Consider the following 13,234-nt stretch of genomic DNA (forward strand, 5'->3'; position numbering starts at 1 on the left):
GCCCATCGAGGAGTTCACTCCCACGCCCGCCTTCCCCGCGCTGCAGTACCTGGAGTCCGTGGACGAGGGAGGGGTGGCGTGGCAGGCCGGGCTCCGGACGGGGGACTTCCTCATCGAGGTAAGAGCGGCTCCACTTCCACACCTGTGTTTCCTTTAACCTGCATATCCAATCAGAGGGTTGCAGAATCCGGTCCGGTGAGTCCCGAGGTGTTTAAAGAAAACTTCTTAAAACGTGTTGGCTGTTGTTTGGTGGATTCTGACTTTGATTTCCTGGTTGCTTGCGTGTTGGATGTTATTCTGATGCTGCACAGATATTCAGCTGTCACATACAACATACACAAGTTGTAACGCGCTGCTTCGTCTTCTGAATGTGTGATTCCACTTAAAGCTGAGTTTGAATCTATATGTCCAAGTGTGGCTGTTTTTGAGTTCAGTGGACGTTCTGAGGGTTGAATTGCTCGTTGAAGACACTCGTGAGAACGACATTCTGTCATAATAGTCGAGTGGCTTTGAACACGACCTCCTTTTGTTTGAAGCTGGTTACTTTTACTGTAATATTGAATGCAACCAGCTGACTTCTGATTGGGATAGTGACTCTCTGATGGAAGAAAGGCAAAGTGTGCAGCCTGTAGTCATTGTTGTGGGATGAATTTAACTCACCTTTCATTGGCCAATGAGTGAAAAGACAGATTTGTTTGTTTTGGGTCTTTTCTCTGTTAAAATGTGCCTGGAATTTACATCCTTCTTGCCATAGCTCCAGTGCATTGTGATATACCTACACTTAAAGGTACAACACATATTATTGAATATACTTGATCGGTTCATTAGGTCTCCCATTTAGCCAGATTCAGGTCCCAATTAGTTTGCATCAGAATGATGAAGAGATCTGTATTCATCTGACTTGTGTCGGTGTCGGGCTGCTGGCAGACGTTCTCTGATCGTGTGCGTGAGATGAGAATCTGTTTTGGTTTAATACCACTTGATGAATTAGATTGTGTGTTTGAATTAAAGAGGTACGGTGTTGTCTAATTAAAATGAAGTGGTGCCACTTTTCATCTGTTAATTCACTTGTTGGCTTCATTAGAACTCGTTTCAGCACCAGGAGCTGTCCACCGTTTCATTCACAACAGGAACAATAGTAGTTTTCTCTCCACGAGAGCGTTCTGATTCATGAGGTGGAATTCATACCATTTACACTTGCATTTAAAAAAAAAAGTTTTGATTTTACAGTGGAGCTAATTTGTCTGGTCTATATAAGAAGTGGACGTAGTCATGGGGACGTCACCCATTGGTTTGTGGGCATTTGAAGCCTTTTTTGCAACTAGTAAACAGGAAGTGACCATATCTGGACTGAGGAGGAGTGACGTAGAGACGCCGTATACGTCTCTGGTAGAGACCTGTCAATCACTGTGTAGCCCCGCCCCTAAAGCATCCCCTGCTTTATGGTCTGTGTGACTCTAAATGGACCATCATTTACTAAATGAACATCATGCTGTATTGAAGAAGACTTGAAACTAGAGATTGAGACCATAAACTCATGTTTACAATGTTTACTGAGGTAATAAATCAAGAGAGAAGTAGAGTCATTTTCTCATAGACTTCTATACAACCAGAGGAGTCGCCCCCTGGTGGACACTAGAGAGAATGCAGCTTTAACACGTGAAGCTTTGGCTTCACTTTAAAGAAACAGATGTTGCTTCCTGGTCACACCATGTTGGTGGGGAGTCATGGTCAACTCCACCCAATGCTGAAGAGGCTTTACAGGGAAAGACGTCTTAAATTCATGATGACTTTGTGTATGAATAGAAAGTTTCACAGCTACTTACCATCATGATTCTGTGAGCTTGTTATCCATCTATAAATGTGTGTTCGTATTGTTGTAATGTTGGGAAAAGGACTGTTGATGACGTGATATCAGATCAGTGCACAGACTCTAGTACTCATCAATACCTGATGCTGCTGTCGGTATTGGAACATCTCTGTCGGTTGTTGTTTGGTTTTGCTTTTAAGGCTGTTTAGTTTTAAATTAGTTTGATATTTCTTTGTTTTGATCCTTAGAAAAAGATATTCTAAATGAAATCTGATCCCAAACACTGACATAGACTCTGTGTGTTTGTCTCTTTGAAGCCTGCACAAGTGGAAACAGCGTTGTGTAAGCAGTTTGTACCATTTGATCCCGGGGTTATCCTCCAAATGCCTCTGTTGTGTTCATCAAAATGACTTGGTGTAATCTTTAGTGCTGGTTTGTGTGTTTTACTAATGTGAGCAGGGCGTCTCACTGAAGCGCTTCAGAGTCCTTACACAAGGAAAGAAATGTCATGTGCTGCACTGCTGTGGATCTCAGTCAGTGTACCCTCGAACATTACAGATCATCGTCACAGCTGCTGAGAAACCAAACAGAGTCAGAGGGAAAAGTCTATTTTGAGCCCTTTTTTTCCCTGAACGACTCCATAACGACAAGCAGCTCTGCTCCGGGAATGGCTTTATCTTGTGCTCGTGCTAAATGGAGCATCAAATGAGGAGAGCAAACTCCTCGTCCCTCCTTGGTTTTAGCTCAGCTTTCCGTCGGTCGCCTTTAAGCATCATCATCATCATCATCATCAGTCTGCTGCGTCGCACCTCCAACACGTTTACCAAAGTGCCTTGAACAAAATGAAAATACATGTTGGACACGTCCACGGCTCATACTGTGCATTACAGACGCTATCTGCCCGTCTCACAAAATATATCACAGCGCTAATGATGCTACAGTGGAAACCACGCCCATGAAGTTCTGAAGCTGATTGCAATTATCCGTGTGGCAAAGTACAAATGTCGCCTTTGTCGGCTGAACAATGGAGAGAGAAGAAGACGACTGAAATGCTGGGATGGAGAGCTGCAGATCAAAACTTCAGGAAGGAATTTAAACGTGACAGAAAGAGTCTTCAGTTCCCACCAGCTCCCTGAAGATGCTAATCATTTCAGCGCTGATCTTCATGGATTGGACTGTTTTTGCAGCACATAGAAATAGACTTTTTTTTTTTGCATATTACCTCATTTAAATGTGTGCTAATAACACAGGAGCTACGTGCACAGTTAGTGGTGAATTTCACCTTTTGCATGTTGTTTTTAGAATTCATTTTTGTCGTATTTCCGCAGGTTTAAAGGCCGCAAAGTCCTTCTTCACGTCCCTTTTCTTCACACACTGATTAATAACACAGTTTAACGTTAGCATCACCGCTAACGGCTAACAGACGGAGGTTCACTTCAGTGACTTTTCAACCAAAATCTCATCAGTTCGTCTTTGAGTCCAAGTGGACGTTTGTGTACCCGTGAGGACGTGTGGGACGGACGGACTGAACGTGTGTTGGTTGGTGCCGGTTTCTCTCCCGGTGCCGTAGTCGCAAAGTAGTGGTTCTGATGCGGTTACCATGGCATCCTGTTGGCTCCGGTGTGTAATCCTGTTACAGTCACATGACCCGCAGTACTCGGGCCGCTAAACAGATTTGCGTTGAAGAGACGTCTCCGTCTTCCATCACATGTTGGGATAATGGATTTACCCCCCGTACATTTAGAGGAGCGAAACCTTGAGAACCTCGTTTCTTGTCTCCTTCAAAACACATTTCATTGAGCGGTACATCCTTGAAGATGGCGGGTTGATTTTCAGATCACAGGTTGAAGGACAGGTTCAAAGACTTAAGACTGCAAAGAAGCCATTGGCTTTCACTGATGAGATTTAAGTATCGCTAACAAGTGGATTGTATTACCAGTGCGGGCTGATTTAATTAGTTTTTGGGGTTTTTTATCACCATTTATTTCAAAGCACCAGGCGGAGTTCACAGAGGTGTGTGTGTGTGTGTGTGTGTGTGTGTGTGTGTGTGTGTTTAAACATCTGCTTTTGTGTCTGCAAGAATGCACATGTCCCCTTAATGTACATTAGCAGAACATATCCATTTGCATGCATGATTCAGGGCCTCGGCTAACGCATCAATCTTTCATTGCCTCTTACAGCTTGGCATGAGGACGCCTCGTGTGTATTTTTTTTGTGCCCTCGAATCGTTCGCCTAAATGTGTTCGAGCGGCCGTCTTCGTCACCATCAATAACTCGCTGCGTTTCGGCGTCCTGAGCTACATATCGTCGACGCAGCTCGTTGACTTTGAGGAAGTGAGACGAGCTGCGGCGTGTGACGGAGGAGGAAAAGGACTTGGTGTTGTCTTATATTCTTCACTCTTTCTCTCCTCTCGGCCGGTAAAGTTGGTGGTCGGGTCGCCATAGTTTCCGTCCTTTGGGATCGTCTCAAAGCGGCTGATTTAAGCCGGAGGCCCCGGCTCACATTACTCAATGTGGCACCGCCTTCGTTTCAATTAATCTTGACTGTTTAACTATTTTTTTGTCAGATTAAAATGAGATTTACATTTTTAATACAGCAGCTAACTTTGTGCCTGCTAGTGGTGCAACGGATCATAAAACTCACGGATCGGATCAGCACAAAGGAAATAAGAGATTGTGTTTTTATGGATTAAAATAAATCTCCTCATTATTATTTTTAATGGTGTATAATAATGTGTTTAGAGCTCGTGTTAGGAAGTCAAACAGATCATAATTCATCTCTAATATCTATTTTATATTCATGTGAAAACATCTCCTTCAAACTACTGGATTTATTCAAGTTTATCACCAAAACTACATTTTACAGATGACATGTGAACACATCATGATAACGTTATAATGTTCCTTCAGCCAGTACTCATGTTCACTGAGCAGAGCCTGAAGGCATCATGATGTAACTGAAGTGAACCTCCGTTGGTTAGCCGTTAGCGGTGCTGCTAACGTTACTAGCTGTCCTACTGCTGGTTAGCTGTTAGCGGTGCTGCTAACGTTACTAGCTCTCCTCCTGTTGGTCTAAACACTGATTGGTTGTTTACAATGAAACATGATCAGAGATCAGAGACTAGAAACACAAGTTCTACTGAGTCAGTAAAACTTTAACGTTAAACCGTGGAACTAATCTGAGGTTCACATGCGTGAAGAACCGTGAGGGGTTCAGTGGGCCGTTGCTACTGCCTGCATCAGGTGCATTGATGTTACGTGAAAGCACGATGAAACATTTTTCCTGACAGATACAGTTAAAGCGTCTTACTTCTTCTAAATAATTCTGTTTGTTTGTTTGCGATGCATTCTCTCTTTTTTTTGCTGTCTTCATGAGGAGCTGTTCTCCCACCTCCCGGTTCCTCCGAGTGACAAAACCCATTTTTGTTTTTGAGAAGTTAGAATTACTTCTGAGAATAAGAAAAGCAAACAGATGTGACCTCCAACATGAACTGTCCCAGTCAGGTCTCCACTTTAAGGGGGACCAGAGATTACAGGGTGTGAGGCGGTTTGTCTGGATTAATCGTTTTTAACGTAACCACGGTTTTATCATAGACTGTATATAAGAAGTGGACATATTCATTTCATGGAGACGTCTCTCATTGATTTGTGAACGTTTTGAAGCCTCGAGTTCAGTAAATTGGCCGTCGCCATGTTTTTATTTTGCAACCAGTGAACAGGAAGTGACCATCTCTGGACTGAGGAGGAGTGACGTAGAGACGCCGTATACGTCTCTGGTAGCGACCTGTCAATCACTGTGTAGCCCCGCCCCTAAAGCATCCCCTGCTTTATGGTCTGTGTGACTCTAAATGGACCATCATTTACTAAATGAACATCATGCTGTATTGAAGAAGACTGAAACTAGAGATTGAGACCATAAACTCATGTTTACAATGTTTACTGAGGTAATAAATCAAGAGAGAAGTAGAGTCATTTTCTCATAGACTTCTATACAACCAGAGGAGTCGCCCCCTGGTGGACATTAGAGAGAATGCAGCTTTAACACGTGAAGCATCGACTTCACTCTACAGAACTTGTCTTGGATACAAGTAGGGCGGCTTCAAGGAAAAACAAGGTGGGGAACCTCTTAATTAGACCGCTTGTAATAATATCTCCTCTGCTTCGTTCTCTTTATCTAAATGTGAGAAGTTTCACTAAAATAATAAAACCAGTGGAGTTCACTACGGACCAGATGGAGCCGGACTCAAACTTTTAATCAAAGGTATTGCAGCTGATGTTCCAAAAGAATCCTGTAGATGTTGTCATAAAATAATTGGGAGCAAGATATAAAACTCTTCAACTTACTAATCAGACGACAATACATACAAGCTGACACCGATTGGCCTAAATATCTGCCATTAGTCCGTCCTGTCAGTGTGATCGAGGGCACGCGGACAGCGTTTCTATCACAGCTCACTCATGTGCGAGTTGCAAAGAGTCGACGATGACGAGCAGCAGGAAACTAGAGCCCTCGGAGGATCCGTGAGGCGGAGCGGCAACGAAGACGACGTGAGTCGTCGTCAGAAAGCCGCTGTTATTGAGAGACATCGGGGTCACGTGGGGAACGTATTACGACCGCGCTCACTGGACATAACATGCTTAAAAAGTTAACATCCTGCATGTGTGCTTTCGGTCGATGTGTGTGTGTGTGTGTGTGTCTGCAAGAGTGTGTGCGATGGAGGTAGAGAGAGTAAAGCACTTACTCTCTTATATAACACACAACTTTGGCCGAGAGAAGAGATGTGTGACCAGTGTAACATGCAAATGCATCTGCCTCTTGTGCCCCCAGGTGTGTGTGAGTGTGTGTGCATGTGTGTGTGTGTGTGTGTGTGTGTGTGTGTGTGTGTGTGTGTGTGTGTGTGTGTGTGCACGCACTTGTCCTGTCAGATCTCTGCCTTTCTGCATCTCTCTGAGGACTGCAACACTGCACACAACTGTCAGTAGTGTGCAGTGAACTAGCACAGGCCGTCCTCAGCAGTTCTTCCTCCAAAAGGCTCTTAGAGAACAGGGAGGACTCTCTCTCTGTCTCTGTCTCTCTCTCTCTGTGTCTCTCTCTCTCTCTCTCTCTCTCTCTCTCTGTCTCTCTGTCTCTGTCTCTGTCTCTCTCTCTCTCTATGATATAAGCATATAATGTTCAATCTTATTTCCAGATTAAGAGATTTGTATTTGGTGTATTGGCACAGGAAAATATTAATGTCATGAATTGTGTAAAAACGGTCATAAAAATCGATTATGTCATCTAATTTCTGTATTTTAAATAACATCTAACGGTTCTTAATTGAGGCCTAAAGTGACAGTAAAAGGTGTCCGTGCTCTATTTAAATGTAGTTTTGTCTCCATCCTATCGCTCGCTGTCGTCCTGAAGGCAGAGAGCCTTAACATGCAGTTAAATGTAGAAGAGGAAAGCTGCCGTTTGAGACCAGCGACACAAGCAGACTGTCAAACGTCTGCTTTCCCTCTTTGGGTTTTTTGTTGCCGTCTGACCTCGTTCTGGATTCCAGGTTGCATCCTCTGCTTCTGTGTGGACGTGAACACTTTGCTCGTGAGCATGCAAACGTTTTGTCATCACTGGCCACAGATATCAGTGTTTTATTTGTGTATAGTCGTTCCTTTTGTGGTCCGTAAATCAGGTCTCGTAAGACTGAAAAACTGATGTTTACTTATTTATTACAAAGCGTGTCTTCAGGGATTCGGCCGGCAATACTTGTTATTCTACACTGAATCCTAAAAGATAATAGAAGTATCTAATAACAAGTGTGTGTGTGTGTGTATCACAGCCTCATACATCTGATGAACACACACACACTGTTGTTTATACACCGTCCTGCTGCCATAAATGCTTACTAGAGGACCCAATGTTGATTCTTCCGCCGTTGAAAATAGTCCCTAAGGAATGCGCTACTTCCTCCTTTTTGTACGATAAGAAAAACTACAACGAGCCGCTGGTTTAGGAAATGATTCGGCCTCCGGATCCGTAGCGAAGTAGCAACTGATATTAGTCTTTTTATTCATGTGATCATTATGAGCATGAATCAATGGCATTGCTTTATTTGATCTGTGAAGACTTTATTCACTCTCACGGTCACTTGGAGGTCTCGTGGGTTCTTCCTTCTCAAATCGACGAGATGAAGAAAGCAGCACTCAGAGATTTCAAGTCATCCTGAGAACCTGAGCGCTGCGTAGAAAGACCTGCAGCTAGAGAACGCGTGTCTGGGTAAATACAACACGATGCTGTGGGAGCGATAATCACACAGAGGAAAGATAACAGAGGAGGAAGTGTTCAGACAGATGGCCCTGTGTGTGTGTGTGTGTGTGTGTGTGTGTGTGTGTGTGTTTACACACTGTTTCCCAGTACATTTGTGTTGAGCCTGTTTTTTTGGGGGGTTTTCTTTGTGACCAGGTGTGTGATTCTGAAGGGTCACCTGCACTATTGTATTCCTCCTCACTGTACGGTTTATTACCCAGGATGCATCTGTTTTGTCACAAGTCAAGTGCATCTGAGAGTTAAGCTTCCTGTTTCTGTGCCGTTCACATTTAGTCTCATTTTATTCCCATAAACATAAATAACAGTTTGACAGATATGATCACGTACTGATTTAAACTACAGCGGACCTTCAACCTCCTTGATTTGAGGACTTTTTGAACACGTTTTAAAGGGACAGTTCATCCCAAATTAAAAAATACACATTTGTCCTCTTAGTACTGTTGATCCATCTATATTTATTTTATATATTGGTGTCAGGGACAGTACACATTAATAAAACATTCCTGTAAATGCATATGAAGTCATACGGTAGTGAGGTCATATGTTGGTGATGTCATACATTAGTGAGGTCATACGTTAGTGAAGTCTTACGGTAATGATGTCATACGTTAGTGATGTCATACATTAGTGAAGTAGTAGTGATGTCATACATTAGTGAGGTCATACGGTAGTGATGTCATACATTAGTGAGGTCAAACGTTAGTGAAGTCATACATTAGTGAAGTCATACGGTAGTGATGTCATACATTAGTGAGGTCATACGGTAGTGATGTCATACATTAGTGAGGTCATACGTTAGTGAAGTCATACATTAGTGAAGTCATACGTTAGTGATGTCATACATTAGTGAAGTAGTAGTGATGTCATACATTAGTGAAGTAGTAGTGATGTCATACATTAGTGAGGTCATACCGTAGTGAAGTCATACGGTAGTGATGTCATACGTTAGTGATGTCATACATTAGTGAGGTCATACGGTAGTGAAGTCATACAGTAGTGATGTCATACATTAGTGAAGTAGTAGTGATGTCATACATTAGTGAGGTCATACGGTAGTGAAGTCATACGGTAGTGATGTCATACGTTAGTGATGTCATACGTTAGTGAAGTAGTAGTGATGTCATACATTAGTGAGGTCATACGGTAGTGAAGTAGTAGTGATGTCATACATTAGTGAGGTCATACGGTAGTGAAGTCATACGGTAGTGATGTCATACCTTAGTGATGTCATACATTAGTGAGGTCATACGGTAGTGATGTCATACATTAGTGAAGTAGTAGTGATGTCATACATTATTGATGTCATACATTAGTGAAGTCATACGGTAGTGATGTCATACATTTTTTGTCTTTTTTTTCACAAATGAATCAAAAGAATCGATAAGAGTATCAATAGGAGTACTAATATTAATAAAATCCTAACGGTTCCCGTCTACTACAGAGACAAACACTTTTCAAAGTGAATATTATGTAAATCTGCTGGATGTGATCTGATAGTGCATCAGTGTGTGTTTACAGCTTGTGTCCTAAATCCTTACCCATTTCTGAAAGGTCCTAAAAATCAAATGTCAATCACAAAGTGTTCCCTTTATGTGAACACATCCTCCTTTCTCTCCTGAATGAATCTGTCCCGCTGTGTCCTGTTGGGTTTGTGTCAGACACGAGGTGTTACATGCCTCAGCCTGGTCAACTTCACGTGTGTCTAATACTGAGCATTGATTTGTTGTAGTTCTTTGCTGTGGGAACCCCAGAAAGCTTCAGCCTTCGGGGCTTGACTGAAGAAAGCCCTCCATCATCATCATCAGCAGTCACCCTCAGCTACTCACTCCCCACTTTAGACGCTTAATCAATAGCTCTCAGAGGAACCTCCCTCACATGCAGCTGTGTGCTCACAAAGCCCACATCACCACGCGCTGGAATCACACGGCGTTCAGTCTTAAAATAACACCGAGTGGAAGCGTCGTTTCCCATAAATAATTTATTTATATGTGTTCGGTGTTCGGTGTTCAGGGAGCTGAAGAAACCACAACACCGTCAGAATATGGCATCAGACTAAGAACCTGTGTAAGATGGCTGCACTGGGAGGAGAAAGGAGTGTGTGTGTGTGTGTGTGTGTGTGTGTGTGTGTGTGTGTGTGTGTGTGTGTGTGTGTTGGGGGGGGGGGGGGGGGGGGGGCGGCATTGATAAAAAGTCCCCATTTCCTGACGAATGGTAAAGTCCATCTAAAAAAAAAAGAAAAAAACACTGACAACATCCTCAGCACCGCTTCCACCTCCAGCATCCAGCATCACGCAGCAACTGTCGCATAGCAACCGGGAACATGTTGTGCCGCTCTGTGTACACGGTGATGATGCAGCTTTTTTACCAGTGAAGCTCAGCACCAGAGATTTGGGGAGTCGGGAGAGTCTGAAAGTGTAGTTTTCTGGAGAGTAGAGGACTCAAGGACACGAGGAACCAACCGAAGGGGACGAGTGTCCAAGCACGAGGGGACGAGGACGGCGAGAACGTGAAGATTCAGTTCGGTCGTCACGATCTCAGACGGTTTCATTCTTTTATTAGACGACGTTACGGTTTAAATAAAACACAATTAAAGAACTATAAAATATGAACATTTACAATAGTAAATTGTAGAGAATTGAGAGTTTTGAAAGCTCTTTTTGCACTAACTTGATACCAGTGATGCCAGATTGGACTGCTTTCCTCCCGGTCGGGTTACTTCTCTTTAAGTTGAGCTGGAGATGAAATGTGAGCTGCTGTTGTCAACATTTGACAGAGTTGACATCGATCCTTTAATTTGAAATATATGTGATTGACATGAGTTATTTGTATCGTTGTTATGAGGAGGACCGTCTTAGTCATCGTTGTCTTGTAGTTGTCTCTTTGTGGAGTTAAACATTCATTCTTTGGTTTCTTGATGCAGATACAAGCTTTGTATGCTTATGATGTGTTTGATATACTTACAATTACCGTTTGTTTTATTTGACCTGATGAAACTGTGTTATTCTTAAAGTGTAACTTTGGTCTTTTTCAACCTGAACCCTATTTTTCCAAGATTTTTAATCGCAATTGTTTTGTCCACGATAATTGTTTCATATTGTCCAATAGCTACGACACACACAGAGTGACTTCGTACGCTCCTCTTACTCCGCTGTGTCTTCACATAGTTGTTACGTTAACGCTCTGATTATCGAACACAGAACCTCAAACTGAATCAAACACAAAGGTTTGAGGGGCCGGTGTGTGCGAGCTCGGGGGCCATGATGTGGACGCCGCTGCTTGGCCGACTTGTTTGGATCTGTGCCGGTCGGGCACAGCGGGTAGTTAATGACCGGGAACCGTCCGTTAGAGTCCTCCTCTGTGCTAGCGCCGCGATGGGAGGCTCGTCTGTCTCTGTTCAGCCATTGGCTCACCACTCGTGGTCATGTGACTGCTCTTTGGTGACCCGGACGACAGACAGACGGCTCTGTGTGTGTGTGTGTGTGCGTAGGTGTGTGTGTGTACGTGTAGGTGTGTGTGTGTGTGTGCCCTAACATGTGCTCTCGTCGTCAGCTTGATATTCAGCTACGTGATTCATCAGAGTCAAGACTCTTCTAACTAGGACTCTGAGTCATCAGAATAAAACTCTTGTCTCCATCTTCCCCGGCCCCCTCTCATCCTATTTCAATCCTTCACTTTATTCTTCTTTGTGTTTTTCCTGTCTCTCTCTCTCTCTTACACACACACACACACACACACACACACAGTCTGTATATTTCTGTATTTAATGAGCCTGCTTTGATGTACTCCAGCTTCCTACAAGGGGAAAAACACACATACACAATTCAGAGAGTTCTCACCCAGCCCCCAGTCTGAGATGTAGATCAGCTCCATGATTCTAATACTGATGAATGCTGTGTGTGTGTGTGTGTGTGTGTGTGTGTGTGTGTGTGTGTGTGTGTGTGTGTGTGTGTGTGTGTGTGTGTGTGTGTGTGTGTGTGTGTGTGTGTCTCATCACATTACTTATTTTTTTATACTGCACAAAGGAAAAACGTGTCTATGGTCATTTTAATTTGTCGTTAAATGTATTTTTATTTGTATCGTCTCTTCTAGTTTCTAGTTTTTTATACGAGTCATCAAGTCCTCCACAACAACCTATGGAAGCAGGGCGCTGTTCATGTGTATTGTTATTATTATGGGACATACTTTAAACCCAGCAAAGTCAAGCTGTGTCTATACTGAGGCTCAGCGCTGTAGCGTGAGCCTCCGAGCATGAACGGAGGCGTTTATTCTCAACGCGCCGCTTTATTCTCCTAAACTCCAGAGGACGAACAAACAACATGAACTCAGAGATACGCTCATAGACTGTAGATGTAACCAGCAAATAGCCATAAACTAACTAAACTCATATTCATAAACTACTTTATCACCTTTATACAAACCCTGTAAAGAAGGAGGTCAAGTACTACAAGCATTATAAAGAAACAAAGGTTGAACATCCTCTAAATTATTTCATTTGGCTGCAAAATATTTACTCAAATGAAGATTTTTAAAGCTTCCTGAAAGCATCAAAAAACGAATTGTCCTTCTTTCTATAATGTCTCGACATGTAAATAATATATAAAGTATTCAGAAAATAGATTTGGATTTTATTTAATGGACCTTCACAAAATATTAGAAATCGTTGAAGTGAAATAAAAAAAACACTTTTCAGTTTTTTAAGTATTTTCTTTCCATTTAATTTCACCAAGCTTTACTATTTTTGTGATTTTGCACAAAATCTAATTAATAATCAAATTTAATTCAATAAAATACGCTAAAGAAGATGAATTGTAGCTTCGATAGACAAAGTCGTACACGCTTCACCAGCAGCTCAGCTATTACATCACAGTTTAAAGTTATATACCACAAATACCAATATCTACCGTTTACCCCGATGAAATGTCAGGAAGGTATGAAATAACAGATACCACCCGAACACAAGTCGGCAGCAGAGGATGCCGTGTATAAATACTCTCGTCTGTATTTATGTTACTGAGTGGGGATCAGCTGACCTCTGATCTGCTCTGACAGCCCGGATTAGCAGCGTGTCTTCACAGCGCGGCGCCTGCATCGGTCAGATTATAATTGATTAACCGGATTAG

The 13,234-nt window shown here is 42.7% G+C and overlaps 1 protein-coding gene across 1 annotated transcript in view; it reads left to right on the top strand.

The window, feature by feature from the left end:
- Positions 1 to 13,234, top strand: part of LOC306696645 (SH3 and multiple ankyrin repeat domains protein 2-like) — a gene marked incomplete at its 3' end in the record, with an annotated part of 104,617 nt that overhangs the window by 65,534 nt on the left and 25,849 nt on the right. Inside the window, exon 15 of the mRNA XM_079160305.1 lies at positions 1 to 118. This exon is cut by the window's left edge and continues 7 nt beyond it. Within this exon, the coding sequence (XP_079016431.1) occupies positions 1 to 118 (118 nt within the window). The remainder of the gene's footprint in view (positions 119 to 13,234) is intronic.

The sequence above is a fragment of the Pholis gunnellus genome, assembly GCF_910591455.1.
Source record: "Pholis gunnellus genome assembly, chromosome: 1".
Classification (NCBI taxonomy): domain Eukaryota; kingdom Metazoa; phylum Chordata; class Actinopteri; order Perciformes; family Pholidae; genus Pholis; species Pholis gunnellus.